The sequence below is a fragment of the Rhincodon typus genome, chromosome 10, assembly GCF_021869965.1.
Source record: "Rhincodon typus isolate 14 chromosome 10, sRhiTyp1.1, whole genome shotgun sequence".
Classification (NCBI taxonomy): domain Eukaryota; kingdom Metazoa; phylum Chordata; class Chondrichthyes; order Orectolobiformes; family Rhincodontidae; genus Rhincodon; species Rhincodon typus.
The window spans coordinates 54,573,543-54,592,367 of NC_063341.1; the positions used below are offsets into that span (position 1 = coordinate 54,573,543).

The 18,825-nt window shown below is 41.1% G+C and overlaps 1 protein-coding gene across 1 annotated transcript in view; it reads right to left on the reverse strand.

The window, feature by feature from the left end:
• Nucleotides 1–1,393: 1,393 nt before the first annotated feature.
• Nucleotides 1,394–18,825, reverse strand: part of pcsk9 (proprotein convertase subtilisin/kexin type 9) — a 25,505-nt gene continuing 8,073 nt past the window's right edge. Inside the window, exons 6-12 of the mRNA XM_048602455.1 lie at nt 13,142–13,338; nt 11,695–11,878; nt 10,555–10,725; nt 9,682–9,830; nt 8,562–8,736; nt 7,530–7,690; nt 1,394–3,775 (exon numbers count right to left, since the gene is read on the reverse strand). Of these exons, the coding sequence (XP_048458412.1) occupies nt 3,572–3,775; nt 7,530–7,690; nt 8,562–8,736; nt 9,682–9,830; nt 10,555–10,725; nt 11,695–11,878; nt 13,142–13,338 (1,241 nt within the window). The 3' untranslated portion in view covers nt 1,394–3,571. The remainder of the gene's footprint in view (nt 3,776–7,529; nt 7,691–8,561; nt 8,737–9,681; nt 9,831–10,554; nt 10,726–11,694; nt 11,879–13,141; nt 13,339–18,825) is intronic.

The window sequence follows — 18,825 nt, forward strand, 5'->3', positions numbered from 1 at the left end:
TAATGCTTCTATTATATTTTGGTTATGTATGTGTATGTAATTACATTGAAATCCATCTCTTTGATTATCTGAAGAATCTTTAACTAGAACCTATTTCTTAATATTGTAAATAACTTCAAAGAAACAACTGATTACTACAAAATAACTTCAGCTGTTGTTGTCACAGCTGCATGATCAGTTAGGCTGACTGTCTTAGGGGCTGAGATTTACACTTTTTTTAAAAATGACGCTGTTCAACAAATGGGACAAAATCCTTTCATTAAGGAGGCTGGAATCAATCGCTTGTCGTAGTTTAATGAATTGGTGACTATCCTTGAACAGTCTCTTATCAAACTATCTCTGGCTGTACGTGCAGGGTCCCCCTTTGACCTTGGAGTAACCCCTGTTCCACTGTGTTTCACTTAAATGCCGAAGCAAGTATTTAATTCTGTTTCCATTACTTGTCTGTCATTTTGAGTCTAAATGCTGGAGTAGGCTTTTTAATTTTGTTTATCCCTAGTCAGCCATTTTGTGTCTTTCAAATATGGGCAGCCCTTACACCTATCCACAAGTAAATTTCTAGTATCTTCATTGCAACTTATTTTCCCACCTATTTTAGATGCAAATCTAGTGACAGTAATGCTGATTCATTGCCACATCACCTCTGGCTGAGGCATTGCACAGAGGAAGCAACAGGGATCTACAGGTTCCCAGATAATTCATAAGAAAGTGCAAGACTTGAAAATATTCCTTTTGTTTACAAAGAAAGGCTCTCTGCCTATGAATGAATGTCTTTTCTGTTAGTTTCTGTTTTCTATGATGATGATATTTCTCCTCTGCAACATTTTTCTAACTTTGGAAAAGTATAACAGGCGTTTCCCTCTGACCAAAGTTCAAATGGTTGCAGATAGGCCAATTGCCATAATGATACTTCAAAAAGAAACAGAAGAATTCTAGTGTTTTGATATATTGTGTTATAATTTAACTCCATGACCCGTATGCCTCAAATGCTGCATGCTTGCTACATCGGCAGAGCTTGAAGTGAATACAGTTGTCTATGCAGGACACAAATAGTTAAAGGCGAGCTTGCATTTCTTAACATCACTTGCTTGTAGAATGTGAAGAGAAAGGGAAGTTTAAAAAACTATCGAAAGCTTAAAATAACTTGATTTGAAAGTTTATTTGCATTACACTATTCTCTCATTCATTTTGCCTAGTTGCCATCTCTACGGCCTGGCCATATCAATGAAGTAGACTGAAGGCTAATGCAAATTGTGTAGTTGCCATGTTAAATACTGTCGACATGCATATAATGTCCTTTCTTTTCAAAGAAGTGCTGACAGTTGAAGAGCTCCAGTTCACCTTGGTCTATGCCAATGTGTTGAGGCAAAAGAAGAACAGTATACCGAAAAAGGAATTTTAGATTTTTTTTATTAATAAATGTGTCAAGCATATAAAAATCAGTACAAAAATGTAGAGTGTAATCACACAACCTCAAAAGTATTTACAAATGTTTAGAGCAAATGGAATCTGGTGGAACAATGGAATATTCTGATGCTCAGTGATGTGATCCTGTGAATGAACTAATTTTTTTAAAAAGAAACAACCTTTGCTCATGCAGCTATTCCAGAAACTTGCAGTCACTGGTGTTGGTTTAGGGTGATTTTTTTTTCTCTGTGTATTTGATCTCTCTGCAATGAACCAGGCTGAGGTGGAATACAGTTCTGAATTGCTGATAACCTTTCGCTATGTTCTCCCAGCTGCTGTTTTTCCTGCATGAATATACAGTGAACAGAGTAATTTAACACACAGCTCATTATGCTCAGCCGAAACATCTTAGAACACTTAGATGTTCTTCCAACAAGAACTTCTCACTGTTGTATTTTCCTCTTTTGTCCAATGACACTGGAACAAATTACACTGTCCAAATTTCAACTCTTGCTAAGATTGGCTGACAAGGGATCAAAATTGGAATCTTTCTGCTCATAATCCCAACCCTGGAGAGTGATAATAGTTATTTAAAATCTGGATGTGAGGCTGTTTGTCCAGATGCGTTCTTTGGCTTTGCTGAGCTAGGGAAACAGTATGACATTGGCATTCATACTCTCTTCCTAAACCTGTAATATTTCATATAACCCAATGGCTGAGCAGTAAGAAACCTAGAAGTACCTCACTATCATGCACAACTGCAGTGGTGCTGGGTGCTTCAAATAGTATAAATGGTCAAATTCTAACAACAAGTACCTTTTCCAAACATTTCTCCGTGCAGATGGTTGGTTTGCTCCTTTAGTAATGGATAATCATTTGTAATTAAGGAGGGAAATAAATCCTTGAAAAATTAAAGTTTAATAGAAGCAATGAATTTGGAGTTTTCACTGTTGTGGAGTGAAAGATTTCTGGTATTTTGTTTCCCTACCAGAAATGCTCACTAAAACCTCAGTTTAAAAAAAACTGAGAACATTCCAGTGTCTAATCTTGATTCTTCCAATGACATGGGAAAATATCAAATTCTCTTGTCTATCACTCTGCTTTTTCTAAGTTTCACCAGAAATCACGCTTCTTTTCATTTCATTACAAATAGTTTGAGGTGCAAAATCATTGTACTACCCATCTCTACCTTTCTTAAGAGTCTCAACTAAGACTTAATAGTTCAATTAAAACTGTTACAAGTGGTAGTATGAGGGAAACTGCCACAGTTTTGATAATGCTTTATACGAACTGAAAATTGTCAATATAAAGCTTACTTTTACCTATCCAATACCCATTATTTTAATTGATAATTATTCAAATCAAGAAGATATTGCTAAGACTATAGAATAATTTCATTCTTCACTTCCACTGTTCTTCCATTAATTTCTCAAAGTCTAAACACCACCATATGTGATGCTTGTTCTAATCCGACCCCTTTAGGCAGAGATTATCTTGTACTGCTAGCTGCAGTAGGTGATTTTGAATGGAAATAGATACAAAAAAAATATTTTTACACCCACAGTTAAGGTGGATGGTGGGTTCACAAATTCTTCAAGTACTGGAATGACACGCCGCATTTTCCTCAGTTCAATATTCGTTAAAGTTCAAAGTATGAAGGTTCATTTCTCTTCTGAAAAATAATTACGATGAGCAGGATCACTATGCTTACTGACCTGTCATAGATTACACCACTATTCACATTTTCTCTTTACAAAGTGATTTCCAGGCAGTCATGTTTTCGGAGCATTGAACAAAAAAAAAGTGCCCAAACTAAAAGTTGAATCAAACAGATTGTCTTCTAACATTGTGGCTTTCTACAGAGTGAGTGAGGCAGGGGGTAAGGGTGTTGGATGGAGAGTGGTTAGTTTCTTACATTCGATTGTTATTCATTGAATGATACTATGCAGTATATAAATGTCAAAAACAGGTTAAGATTAAACTCAACTGTCCACATAGAGAGCTCACCAACACTTGCCACCTAATCTAACAAGTAGCAAGATTGGTTACTTGAGCAAAGTAATAGAGGGCTGCCCTTTCTCAGGACAGTGAATGGCATCTCAGCAAGGGTTTGTGCCTGCAGGAAAGGAGGAAGGAAAATGTGAGGAAGGGACAGCTGGGAATGTTACTTATAATTAAGGTGGGTGTCATGCTTCAATTCTCTTCTTCGTTTGCGGCAGCAAATGGCGATAGCTGCAGCACCTTTCCCTTTTCCTGAACAGGTTACTATACAGGTGCTGTCCACAGCGTACGCTCCATGAGTGTGAGAGCCATGGGAATATGCATTGCACCCAGTCAGTGTCCAGCCTTCATCGCATGATACCATCACCTGGGAATTTAAAGCAACTAGTTAGCAAAAAATAAAATAAAATAAAATAATTCCACTCCAATCAATCTGGACAATGGATATCAACTGCCATGGGTGTAGTGTCGTATTCCTGATCAGCTACTGAAAACAATATTTAGCTAAGCCAAGCCTCACTGGGTTGCAACTCACTTTTCTTTACAAAAAGATCTGAATTGTCAAAATCACAGGATAGCCTGTTGGTACTTTGTCAATTCAAACAAAGACTTCAAAGCAAAACATGTTCCTACATACTATTAGAATCTAGGTCTAAAGAAACAATAGGATTGCTGCGAACGATGCCATTACAATTGAGATATCCTTTCCCAAAAGATCACAAGACATTATTTAAAGAAAATGATAGGAACTCTTTTGCAAAATGTTACACTGCTAATGTAGTTTAACTTCAGTTTCTTAAAAGCTATCACCCTAGTGTGGCACGGTAGCTCAGTGGTTAGCATTGTTGCCTCACAGCACCAATGACCTGGGTTCAATTCCAGCCTTGGGCGACTGTGGTGTTTGCACATCCTCTGTGTATGTGTGGGTTTGCTCCAGTTTCCTCCCATGGTCCAAAGATGTGCAGATTAGGTGGACTGGCTATGCTAAATTGCCCATAGTATCCAGGAATAGGTGGGTTAGCCATGGTAAGTGTGGGGTTACAGGGATATGAGGTCCAGGTTGGTGTGGACTTGATGGGCTGAATGGCCTCTATCTGCACTGTAGGAGTTCTGTGATTCTTACACCCAGACTTAACCATTCACATTAGAACTGTGATCACTGCACCAAATGTTTGCAATGTTTTTTGCATAGATTAGGTACTCCTACAGCTTTCCAGTTGATTGAATCAGCAAGTATCTTTTTTGTGATGGTCAGAAGAATCTTTTGCAAAATGTTTTAGGCATCTTACCAGTGACAGCATTCTTAGTACAGAACTAACATTAAATTAAGTCTTATTCTGGGCAAGGATATCTGGTGATCATAATGTCTGATATTCACCAAAGAATGGTGGAGAACACTCAGAGACAGTACAGGTAAAAGTAATGTTTGGTTTACTGATGGTTGATTTAAAAAAAACTTTGCTGCCCAAAAATTGGATTTCACTTTAGCAGTATCAGTGATCAGTTAACCTCACCCTTACCAGACTATAGGGCTGCTTTCTCATTAGAGAGAGAGAGAGAGAGATATGACTGGTGGTGATTTAACCTCAGGGCTACCACACCTCAGGTGAGGGGAGAGATTGAAAAGGACAGTCCTTCATGGTAACCTAAGCCAGTAATGAGAATTGAACCCACACTGTTAGTTTCACACTGCTTTGTAAACCAACCATCCAGCTAACTGATCAAACTTCTTTCTTGCTGCTAATATACCCGTCTCCGTTTGCTAACCAAATAAAAAAACAGTTATAAGACAATTTAAGACCAGAAGACAGAGAAGCAGAGACAGCACACTGAAGTATGCTTTTGCTTTTTTGAGTTCATGGTTAATCCTCAACTTCACTTTACAGCCTTTTCCCCCATAACTCCCTGATTCCCTTACTGACATAAAAGAAAAATCACTCGGTCTTGAATGTACTCAACGACCCAGCCTCAACATCGATTTACTACTCCTGAAGAGAAGAAATTCCTTCTCATCTGTTTTAAATGTGTAATCCCTTATTCTGAGATTATGCCTGCTGGGCCTAGACTCTTCCCCCAAGGAGAAAGAAACTTTCTGCACCTATCCTGTCAAATCTTCCAACTCCAATGAGTACAGGCCCAATCTACTCAACCTCTCCTCATAAGACAGACCCCACCAACCTACCATCAGCCTAATGGACTTTCTCTGGTCTGCTCTAATGCCACTATCTCTTTCCTTCAATAAGGGTCTGACTAGTGCCTTGTATAGTTTTAGCAAATGTCCCTACTTTAATATTACATTCCCTTTAAAGATAAAGGCCAACATTTTATATGTCTTTCCTATTACCTGCTAAATTTATATGCTACTTTTTTAGATTCATGGATGAGGACTCCCATGTCTGAACTACAGCTTTCTATAGTCCTTTTACAATTAAATAATATTCAGTTCTTCTATTCTTACTGCCAAAAGACATAATCCCATTTCCCCAACTGTATATTCCATCTGCCAAGTTTTTGTCCACTCATTTAACCTGTCTATATTCCCTTTACGGACTCTGTCATCTCACCACTTGCTTTTCCACCTGTTTTTGGTGTCATTCATGGCTATAGTACACACTTGGCTATAGTACATTCGCTTTCCTCATCCAAGCCATTAATATATATTGTAAATTGTTATGGCCCCAGCACTGATCCTTGTCGTACACAATTAGTTACAGGTTGTCAGCCTATAAATGCTCCCCTTGTCCCAACTTTGCCTTCTGTTAGTTAGCCAATCCTATATCCATGTTAACATTCTACTTCCAACACTATGGGGCTCTTAAGTCATCAACCACCTTCTGAAAATCCTAATATTATGTCCATTGCTTCCCCTTCATCTATACTGCTTAATACCTCCTCAGAAGAATTTTAATAAATTTCTCAGACATGACACCGTGCCAGCTCTGCTTGATCATACTATGTATTGCTAAATGCTCTGCTGCTTTATTCAGCATAATGGTCTCTAACAGTTTCCCAATAACAGATATTATACTAACTGGCCTACAGTTACTCCTGTCTTCTTCCCTTTTTAAATAAAAAAGATATTACAGTGCTTTTCCAATCCTCAAATTTTTCCAGAATCTAAGAATGCCTGGAGGATTACTACTAGTGCACCCACTTCCTTTAATTTTGTATGATGCATCTCATCTGGTCTGGGGGACTTATTGACCTTTAGCCCCATTAGTTTCCCTGGCATTTCTCCAGTGAGCGAGTTATCATATTTATTTCCTGTCCTTTTGTCATTGAATATTTAGTAATTTCTTTTAATTTGAAGGCTGATGCAAAGTATTTATTCAACTTCTGTACCATTTCTTCCTTTTTATGCATTTAAAGAAGCTCTTGCTGTCCATCATAATGTTACTTATGAGTTTACCCTTCCTGTGCCATCCTTTGCTACTCAGACAGGCCAAAGGGATAGAATAGCACACATTAGACTTTGTTTAGAAGATGTCAGAGATACAAGTCTATAGAAAATTGAGGTAAACTGACATCATGGAGATTTAGTAACAACACAAAAAAGTGCATTTAAGTAAACAGCCAATATTTTACAGGAGGTGTGTGGTAGGTGCAAATCTCAGACAGAAATCCAAGACCAAGATGTACAATTTTATCCTTTACAATCATAATTAAAAACTTCTGCTATATTTTTAAAAGACAAAACACCAGTAGGTTTGGGATATGACACTGGAATCTAATATGATACTTTGCATGGTAATTGATAAGTCTGCCTAAATGCAACCTAAATATTGGAACATGACAAACATAGAATACTATAACTATATGTAAAAGAATCAGAGGTAAGTGTTTGAATGTGAAAGTAAGGGCTTAGTTATGTGCCTGGTAGTCCTCCAGTTTTCTTCATAAATGGACCTGGCCATGTTTAAAAAATTAGTGAAGATTTATTGTTACTATGCAAATGTAGAAATTTAACTTTCATGTCCAAGCTGCGGCTTTCCTTCAGCTAAATTAATTTTAAATGTCTATATTTGGAAACTTTAAGGTTTTCCCATTTCTCTCTCAGTCATTAAAATGATGCTACATTTTAAAAATTAATCCAGCCAGTGTTTAGAACATAACTTCACCACCTCTGGAAAGCCTGTGGATCTCTGTTCCTTCACCTCACACTCGAGACTTGGTGCTTGGCAACACGTAGCATGTGAGGTCATCCCAGTTTGTCCTGTACATTGCTGGTTTGTCTGAGGTATTGCTGTATCACTATACTTCGTATGGGAGTGTGAGCTGCAGCCTGAAACACAAAGAGCAGGGCTGAGAAGTTGTATAGAACATAGAACAGTACAGCACAATACAGGCCCTTCGTCCCACGATGTTGTGCTGACCTATTATCCTATTAAGATCAATCAATCCTGCATACCCTACATTTTACTATCCTCCATGTGCCTATCCGAGAGTCGCTTTAAAAGGCTGTAAAGTATCTGACTCCACTACCGCTGCCGGCAGCGCATTCCACATGCCCACCACTCTCTGTGTGAAGAACCTACCTCTGACATCTCCTTTATACCTTCCTCCAATCACCTTAAAATTATGCCCCCTTGTAATAGTCATTCCTGCCCTGGGGAAAAAAATCTCTATCCACTCTATCTATGCCTCTCATCATCTTGTAAACCTCTATCAAGTCACCTCTCATCCTTCTTCACTCCAATGAAAAAAGCCCTAGCTCCCTTAACCTTTCCTCATAAGACCTGCCATCCAGTCCAGGCTCCTCTGCATCCTCTCTAAAGCTTCCAAATCTTTCCTATAATGAGGTGACCAGAACTGAACACAATATTCCAAGTGTAGGCTAACCAGAGTTTTATAGAGCTGCAGCATAACCTCACGGCTTTTAAACTCAATTCCCCTGCCAATGAAAACCAACACACCATATGCCTTCTTTACAACCCTATCAACTTGGGTCATAACTTTGAGGGATCTATGGACGTGGACCCCAAGATCCCTCTGTTCCTCCACACTGCCAAGAATCCTACCATTAACCCTATATTCTGCATTCAAATTCGACCTTCCAACATGAATCACTTCACACTTTTCTGGGTTGAATTCCATCTGCCACTTCATTATCAGACAACCCAAGCCTATTAAAACAGTCTGGAAGCATCACTTACCAGTGAGGACATAGTCCTTATGTAGGCAGCCTGCCATTTGTATAGCGCCATCAGCTACAGAACTGGTATTAACAAGACATTCAGCTCTTGGCCAGATGCAGCACCTAGCGATTGCGTAAACTCCTTGACTGCCAAAGGCATTATGAGCTATACATTTCCTCATCCCCTGGGTTTCCTAGGTTCCAAATAGTAAAGACAGAGTTAGAGTTTTAAAAATGTAATGACGAGGACAATGTTATAAGTGCTATTGCAGGTATTGCAAAAAAATTTTATTTTTCAATTTAACGAAATGGAGGAAAGTGTGAGTTATGAGGGGCAGCATAAAAAGTGATCATGCCTTTATAAAACCCACAGTAGATATCCTTCAGCTCTAGGTAACACAAACACAAAGGTGCTTGCATAACAAGACTTTATCGCCAATTTCATTTTGTACTTCTAGTCTTAAATCTATTGTACGATTGTAAGCATCTCCTCCAAATAAAACAGCAAATTCTATTTTCAGAGAAGATATTTTAGTTGCTCTAAGATTATGTAATATGGTATTAATTAAAACAAGAGAAGCCACAAGGGAAATTATGAGTAAATGAATTTTTATCTGCAGAGAATTTCCATCCATATCTCTCTCCTGATGGATTTTTTTCCCCACCAGATAGTATGGAAATTACCATGTTGTAGTCTAACTCATGAGGATTGGCAAATTGGGAGTGGAAGCTGGAATGTAAAATGTACTGTCCTTCCGCTCGATTAAAAAAAACTCTTTGCTGCAAACTCCAAAGTACAAAAGACCCCATCTCTGAATCTGTAAGAGCAGGCATTTGTTATTTTTCAATAGACATTTTGATGATTAAATATACAGATAAAGAAGCATTTCTTGTCTAAGTTTCTTACCCCATCCTCCCAACAATACATTTTGATTCTCCCTTATAAATTTTTGATAATGCCTGTCTTTAAGCAAATCTTTGTCTTGTTACGAATATGGTATTCTAGTTGTATTCCAATAGTCCATCTCTGTCCTCCATTTCTTGATGAGCTTTTAAAAATAACCATCCTTCCCTCTTTTGTTCCAGTTTAATGGAGATTTTGAAATAGAGTTTATACCATTAGATGCTTCATCTCTTACCTGTACATGTTCACCCCTCCTTTTACCGTTCTTCGAAAAACTTGAGCAGCTGAACATTTCCTCATTCTCACTGCAAAGCACTACAGCTTTAGCTGAGTGTGCAAGCCCTGACCTCTTCGACCATACTGTCCGGCAGAGCAGCTGATCGCCTGTGGAAAAAATGATGGAACCATAACGACCTCACTAGATTTTCCCTTCCACTATGATGATTTTGGTGTGGCCGAGAAGTGTTGACTGAAGGGATGATACCTACTATACGCGAAGACCCTGAATTTCCTGGGAAATTTCAGTGTTAAGAGCGCAGGTTCCCATGAGGAAAACTACACATATGTAAATTCAAGTGGATATATGCCCTGCTGTAGAGTTATACACAACAAAACACTAATCACTGGTAAGAATAGCTCAAACCCCATTTTTGGTGCCAGTCTACAGATCCAGTAGAATTTGAATTCTTCATTTCAGGATTGTAAGTCAAGCACCATAACCATGATTACTGTGCACTTTGAGTGTCAGGGACCCAAAATATGGTAAGACAAGACTTTTAAGTGTATTTCTGACATGTATTTCTTCCTACACCTCAACAAAACACAATTTAATCATTTTTCAAATGATCTACAGCTAAATGTTAGCATATTGAGCGATAAAGGAATAAATGTTTAGACTGGTTTGTGATATGTCTATTCCTGTTTCTCTGTACCATCTATCTACCGTATCCACAGGGTCTGCACTTTGAGCATAAACAAACCTCAATACCAGAATATCTGCACTAATGCCTTTCAGGTTTTTTTTGTTTAGAAATCAAACTGTAATGCTATCTGGGATAGATTACATTTGGGAATATCATGACTGACTTACTCGTATTGAATCCCTTACCTGTTAGCTCAGGAGAAGCCAATCGTGCAATTCTGTTGGGTGTGAGGAGTCGTTGTTCCTCTGGAAACCACACATCATTGATTGCATTCTTTGTTGAATAATGAATTAGTCTCTGGCGTAATTCAGACACAGTTATATTGGGGTCAGCATTCATTAACATTGCTGCAACGCCTGTCAAGGATGAAACAAGTTAAAATGCAATCTCAAATAGAATGTTGAGACACTAAAATGATGATCTGTCCTTTGATTTATACAAAAGAAAACATTGCTGTGTTTGAATGGTCTTAGTTGTGTACCATATAGTAAAAGCAGAATGTTTTTAAACGGGGAGTTTAACTTCCCTGAAGCTTAGAACAGAGAGCTCATTTCAGAGAAGTAGCAGATTTAAGGCTGTTAGGGATAGTGTTACAAAAATACACATGTTCCAGGAAATTGAAGTAGGAGAAGCCATTTGCACCTTCAAGCTTTAATCAGCAGTGATGGTTGTATTTCTATCTCAACTCCACCCTCCTGCACTCTCCCAACGTCCCTTCATTCCCTCAAATCTATCAAAGCCTGTCCTGAAAACACTTACGACTGAGCATTTACCGCTCTCTGGGGACAGAAAATTCCAAGAATTTACAACCCTTTGACTGGAAAACTTCCTTGCCATCTTAGTCATAAATGTCACCACAAAAAAAAGGGGTTTATAAAGAATTAGACTAAAACATTGCCGATACCAGCTTTTATCCAATCACAAGCTGATACTTTAAACTGGAATCTTATCACTAATAACACCAAGCTCAGAGAAGTGACACCACCAGGATGGTGGAATGATTCCCATATACAGCTTGTTCAACTCCAGTAATTTCTCAGCAATACTCAAAGTAACTGCCCCACTCGAAAAAGCAACACTATGCTTAAGAAATAGTATTCAGAGGAGATGCTGAATAATGAGGTGGCAATGTGAAATTTCCCTCACTGTTTAAACACAGCAATCTCCAGTAACTCTGCAACAACTAAAGTTAACAATTCCCTTAGACACTGGGAACTGATCCCATGACTTAAAATGCTGCACCAATCGTTTAAGCACTGACTGTTTATGCCCTTAGACTAAGCCCCCTGCTGGTGTTACTAAATATCATTGATAGCACTCTGTACCTGTCACATGAGCTGCCGCCTGTGATGTTCCACTCTTGGAGGTGAAACAGGTCACACAGTCACTGGAAGCACTAATGATGTCATCGCCAGGGGCAAAAAGGTCAACACAACGACCAAAATTAGTTCCCATGTTACCAGTGGTGGTTGGCTGGTCATTATAGTTTGTGGCACCAACGGTAATTACCTGAAAGTTTCATGTAGAATGTGAAAAAAACAAGCTGATTAACAGATCTTTACAATTTACTTTTGACCCCTTGTTTTGGTTTTTCCCTCCTATTAGGTTACTCTGATGTGATACATACATCCTTTATCTGGAATGATGAACGAGCCATATCAAACAAAAATCAACCTGAACTGACCTAACTGGCATGGGTTTCGAATCATACCTTACTCTGATCCTCACCTCAACGTCTCTTGGAATTTCTGCTCAGGGTGCAAGGCCTCCTGTCTGCATGCTCTTCCTGACCACTCAACTAGCCACCAGGAGAAGCAGGACAGCATGTCTGTCATGAGCCATCTATCAATTTGATTATTTCCAAGTGTCACACTAGCCCTCCAACCACAACGGCCCAGCTTTTGCAATGCCCTGACAGTTGTTTTTCCAACATAGGTGGATGTTGTGCATAGGAACCCTGCACACTCTAAGGGATTTTCCTGAGAGATTGGAGATTCTGCTGAGCAATTAGCTTATGCCTGGAACCCTCTGAAAGTATCAATTTAAAATCAGAAAATTGGGAGGGTTCCAATGGAAGTAATTAAGTAAATAAACTAGATTAATTACTCAGGAAAAGTCAGCATATTAAACCAAGGAGCGTACCTCATGACTAGCAGACCCCATGCTTACCTCACATCTCTACCAGATCCCATACACCTCCCAGACCCTGACCTGATTCATCCCCTCAACCCCATTTGGCACCTGACCACCCCTCTCCCACACTGGATCAGACACCCCCCCTTTCCCTGCTCCAAGCCAGACACCTTCCATCCACATGCTTTCCCTGCTCCACACTTTACCCACCCACCCTCCCCCAGCCAGCACTTCACCTCCCTACCACTCCAAACCTGGACATCCCCACCTATGCCACAGCTAACAACTGACATCCTATCCCTTGCACCTACTGCCTATCTAGCTGATACCCTACTCACCTAGAACACTGGCATCCTACCCAGCTGGCACCCAACTTAACTGACACCCTAACTGCCCCCCGACTTCACCCCACCCCCTTCCCATTCATCTGGTACCCTACTTACTACCCTTTACCCATCTGGCACCTTTCCCTGCCAGCATCTTAACATGGCACTTATCTGATGTACTTATGGTTTGACAGTAAGTGTCAAAGTAACTGGCTGGACCTTTAAATGCTGGAATACAGCAGATAGGTATTGTGAAAGACAGTATGGTTTACCTTCCCCGAAAGAACTAATAAGAAGAATGGACGAAACACACCTCTGGTTCAGAAGCAGGGGAATACAAGCAAGCGTCATCCTTGTAATTCCCAGCAGCTGCAATTAATGCTACTCCCGTCCGTGCCAACAGTCTACACGCAGCATTCAAGGTTGGACTAAATCCCCCAGCGAATGGCAACAGCACAATCAAAGGTTGGTAAGGCTGGAGAATCAGAGTGTTCCTGATGTACTCCAAACCTGAAGGATAGTGGAACAGAAACAACATCTTTAAAGTTCTCATTTTCCTCTATTCTTTCTCCAAACCCTCAACAGTTTATGTCTCAGTCTTTGTTTTTGCTTCTTTGGATGCTCCACACCTTTGAAGTTCTTCGCCACCTCTCAAATGGAAGAATCCTGAAAAGTATTTCAACAAACCTCCCTTTTCAGTCTGATACACCTATTGCAAATGCTGAAAATCGAGATCCCAAATCAGGAATACAAAATATTTTATGTAAATAGTGTCTTGAACTAAATATTTGAGATGAAAATGATTTATTCCAAAAAAAGGGCAAATATGAAAAAAAGTACAGTGACATTAAGAAATAGTATATATGCAGTTTCAGTTTTACAGCTTCTAGTGAATTGTTATTTTACAATTGATCATATGAATTTAATCAATTATGGAAGAGATACAATGTCATGGAAGTTCAAATGCAATGCATCTCTTAATACATATGCAACATTCACTGTCTAATTTTCTTAATGACTGAATTTTTAAAAAAATTATTCACAAAACATGGATGTTGCTGACTTGGCCAACATTCATTGCCCATCAGGCAGTTGAGAGTCAGCCATATGGCTTTCAGTCTGGAGTCACATGTCAGCCAGACCAGGTAGGAATGGCACAAAAACAAAGTTGCTGGAAAAGCTCAGCAGGTCTGGCAGCATCTGTGGAGGAGAAAACAAATTTAAAGTTTCGGGTCCGGTGACCCTTCCTCAGAACTGATGGTGGCTGGGAAAACGTCAGTTTATATGCAGAAAATAGGGAGGTGGATGGGGTAGGGAGTAAACGATAGGATAGAGCCCAAAGGTAGAGAAAGACAGTTGGACAGACAAAGGAGTTGCTAACGATCGGGCTGGGAGAGTGAATAGTTGTTAATGGGGACTGTTAGTGACTAACAACGGGGGGTGTGTAATGGCAGGCTTTGTGGTAACAAGGCCTGGTGTGTGGGGTGGGGGGCTGGGACATGGGAGAGTTTAGGCCCTAAAATTATTGAACTCAATATTGAGTCCAGAGGGCTGTAGGGTCCCCAAGTGGAAAATGAGGTGTTGTTCCTCCAGCTTGCGCTGGGCTTCACTGGAATACTGTAGCAAGCCGGAGACAGAGATGTTGGCCAGGGAGCAAGGTGGTGCATTGAAGTGGCAGGCAACAGGTAGTTCAGGATCTTTTTTGCGAGCAGAACGTAGATGTTCTGCGAAGCGGTTGCCAAGCCTATGCTTCGTTTCCCCAGTGTAGAGGAGACCACGTTGTGAGCAGCGAATGCAGCAGACTAGATTCTTGGAAGTGCAGGTGAAGTGTTGCTTCACCTGAAGGTATGTTTGGGCCCTTGGATACTGGGGAGGGAGGAGATAAATGCGCAGGTGTTGCACCTTCACCGGTTACAGGGGAGGTGTTGGGGGTGAAGGAAGTATGGACCAGGGTGTCCCGGAGGGAACGGTCCCTGCGGAAAGCGGACAAGGGAGGGGAGGGGAATATGTGTCTGGTGGTGCTATCTTGCTGGAGGTGGCAGAAATGGCGTCTGATGATCGTCTGACCCCAGTATCCAAGAGCCCAAACATACCTTCCAGGTGAAGCAACACTTCACCTGCACTTCCAAGAATCTAGTCTACTGCATTCGCTGCTCACAACATGGTCTCCTCTACACTGGGGAAACGAAGCATAGACTTGGCAACTGCTTCGCAGAACATCTACGTTCTGCTTGCAAAAAAGACCCTGAACTACCTGATGCCTGCCACTTCAATGCACCACCTTGCTCCCTGGCCAACATCTCTGTCTCCGGCTTGCTACAGTGTTCCAGTGAAGCCCAGCGCAAGCTGGAGGAATAACACCTCATTTTCCACTTGGGGATCCTACAGCCCTCCGGACTCCATATTGAGTTCAATCATTTTAGGGCCTAAACTCTTCCATGTCCCAACCCCCCACCCCACACACCAGGCCTTGTTACCACATAGCCTGCCACTACACACCCCCTATTGTTAGTCACTAACAGTCCCCATTAACAACTATTCACCCTCCCAGCCCGATCGTTAGCAACTCCTTTATCTGTCCAGCTGTCTTTCTCTCTCTTTGGGCTCTATCCTATCGTTTACTCCCTACCCCACCCACCTCCCTATTTTCTGCATATAAACTGACGATTTCCCAGCCACCATCGGTTCTGAGGAAGGGTCACCGGACCCGAAACGTTAACTCTGTTTTCTCCTCCACAGATGCTGCCAGACCTGCTGAGCTTTTCCAGCAACTTTGTTTTTGTTCCTGATTTACAGCATCCACAGTTCTTTTGATTTTTATTCAGGTAGGAATGGCAGTTTCCTCCCTATAAAGGACATTATTGAACTTGATGGGATTTTCCTGACAAAGGATAATGGTTTCATGGTCATCAGTAGACTTTTAATTCCAGATTTTTATTGAATTCAAATTCCATCTGCGATGGCAGGATTTGAACCCATGTTCCCAGAAACTTGGTCTGGGTCTCCAGACTAATAGTCTAGTGATAATACCATTAGGCCCTCACCTCCCCCTTGATCTGTTCATTCAAAAGTTCACTCTGATACAGTACAAAGTCAGTATTTCTTATAGAACGTGTACTCCTAATCCTAAAATTCTCTGCATCATAAATGAAAATAATTCTGCAAAAAGGACTCCGATTGTAAATGTCATGGGGTTGGAAGGTGCTGTCTAAGGAGCTTTGGTGAATTTCTGCAATGCATCTTGTAGATAGTACACACTGCTGCTACTGGGTCTCAGTGGTGGAGGGAGTGGAGGTTTGTGGGTGTGGTGCTCTGGGGAAGCAGCTTCACCATCTCAAAGTTAAGGAGATGATAAGCAGATACTGCTACTTTAAATATTACAATCAAGTTGCTGCAGCATTTGCTCCATATTCAATTAGGTTAGTAAAAAAACACATCTAATCAAAGCTTAGAGATAGTAAGAACTACCGATGCTGGAGTCAGAACAAAGAACAAAGAAAATTACAGCACAGGAACAGGCCCTTTGGCCCTCGAAGCCTGCACCGATCCAGATCCTCTAACAAAACCTGTCGCCTACTTTCCAAGGATCTGTATCCCTCTGTTCCCTGCCCATTCATGTATCTGTCTAGATACATCTTAAATGACACCATCGTGCCCGCCTCTACCATCTCCGCTGGCAATGCGTTCCAGGCACCCACCATCCTCTGCGTAAAGAACTTTCCACGCATACCTCCCTTAAACTTTTCCTCTCTCACCTTCAAATCGTGACCCCCTAGTAATTGAGACCCCCACTCTGGGAAAAAGCTTCTTCCTATCCACCCTGTCTATACCTCTCATGATTTTGTAGACCTCAATCAGGCCCCCCCCTCAACCTCTGTCTTTCTAATGTAAATAATACTGATCTACTCAACCTCTCTTCATAGCTAGCACCCTCCATACCTGGCAACATCCTGGTGAACCTCCTCTGCACCCTCTCCAAAGCATCCACATCCTTTTGGTAATGTGGCGACCAGAACTGTACATAGTATTCCAAATGTGGTCGAACCAAAGTCCTATACAACTGCAACATGACCTGCCAACTCTTGTACTCAATACCTCGTCCCATGAATGAATGCATGCCGTATGCTTTCTTGACCACTATCAACCTGCGTTGCCACCTTCAGGGTACAATGGACCTGAACACCCAGATCTCTCTGTGCATCAATTTTCCCCTGGGCTTTTCCATTTACCACATAGCTCGCTCTTGAATTGGATCTTCCAAAATTCATCACCTCGCATTTGCCTGGATGGAACTCCATCTGCCATTTCTCCACCCATCTCTCCAAACTATCTATATTCTGCATTCTCCGACAGTCCCCTTCACTATCTGCTACTCCACCAATCTTAGTGTCATCTGCAAACTTGCTGATCAGACCATCTATACCTTCTTCCAGATCATTTATGTATATCACAAACAACAGTGGTCCCAACACGGATCCCTGTGGAACACCACTGGTCACAGTTCTCCATTTTGAGAAACTCCCTTCCACTACAACTCTGTCTCCTGTTGCCCAGCCAGTTCTCTATCCATCTACCTAGTACACCCTGGACTCCACGCAACTTCACTTTCTCCATCAGCCTACCATGGGGAACCTTATCAAACGCCTTACTGAAGTCCATGTATATGACATCCACAGCCCTTACCTCATCTATCAACTTTGACACTTCCTCAAAGAAATCTATCATGTTGGTAAGACATGACCTTCCCTGCACAAAACCATGCTGCCTATCACTAATAAGCCCATTTTCTTCCAAATGTAAATAGATCCTATCCCTCAGTATCTTCTCCAGCAGCTTCCCCACCACTGACGTCAGGCTCACTGGTCTACAATTACCTGGATTATCCTTGCTACCCTTCTTAAACAAGGGGACAACATTAGCAATTCTCCAGTCCTCCGGGACCTCATCCGTGCTCAAGGATGCTGCAAAGATATCGGTTAAGGCCCCAGCTATTTCCTCTCTCGCTTCCCTCAGTAACCTGGGATAGATCCCATCCGGACCTGGGGACTTGTCCACCCTAATGACTTTTAGAATACCCAACACTTCCCCCCTCCTTATGCCGATTTGACCTAGAGTAATCAAACATCTTTCCCTAACCTCAACATCCATCATGTCCCTCTCCTCTGTGAATACCGACCCAAAGTACTCATTAAGAATCTCACTCATTTTCTCTGACTCCTCACATAACTTCCCTCCTTTGTCCTTGAATGGGCCAACCCTTTCTCTAATTACTCTCTAGCTCCTTATGTACGAATAAAAGGCTTTGGGATTTTCCTTAACCCTGTTTGCTAAAGATATTTCATGACCGCTTTTAGCCCTCTTAATTCCTCATTTCAGACTGGTCCTCTTAATTCCCGATATTCTTCCAAATCTTCGTCTGTTTTCAGTCGCCTAGACCTTATGTATGCTTCCTTTTTCCTCTTTGCTCGTCTCACAATTTCGCCTGTCAACCATGGTTCACTAATCTTGCCCTTTCTATCCCCCATTTTCACAGGGACATGTCTGTCATGCACTCTAAGCAACCTCTCTTCAAAAGCCTCCCACATATCAAATGTGGATTTACCCTCAAACAGCTGCTCCCAATCCACATTCCTCAGCTCCTGCCAAATTTTGCTATAGTTGGCCTTTCCCCAATTTAGCACTCTTCCTTTAGGACCACTCTCGTCTTTGTCCATGAGTATTTTAAAACTTACGGAATTGTGATCACTATTCCCAAAGTAATGCCCTACTGAAACTTTAACCACCTGGCTGGGCTCATTCCCCAACACCAGGTCCAGTATGGCCCCTTCGAGTTGGACTATTTACATACTGCTCTATAAAACCCTCCTGGATGCTCCTTACAAATTCTGCTCCATCTAAACCCCTAAAACTAAGTGAATCCCAGTCAATGTTGGGAAAATTAAAATCTCCCATCACTACCACCCTGTTGCTCCTACATCTTTCCATAATCTGTCTACA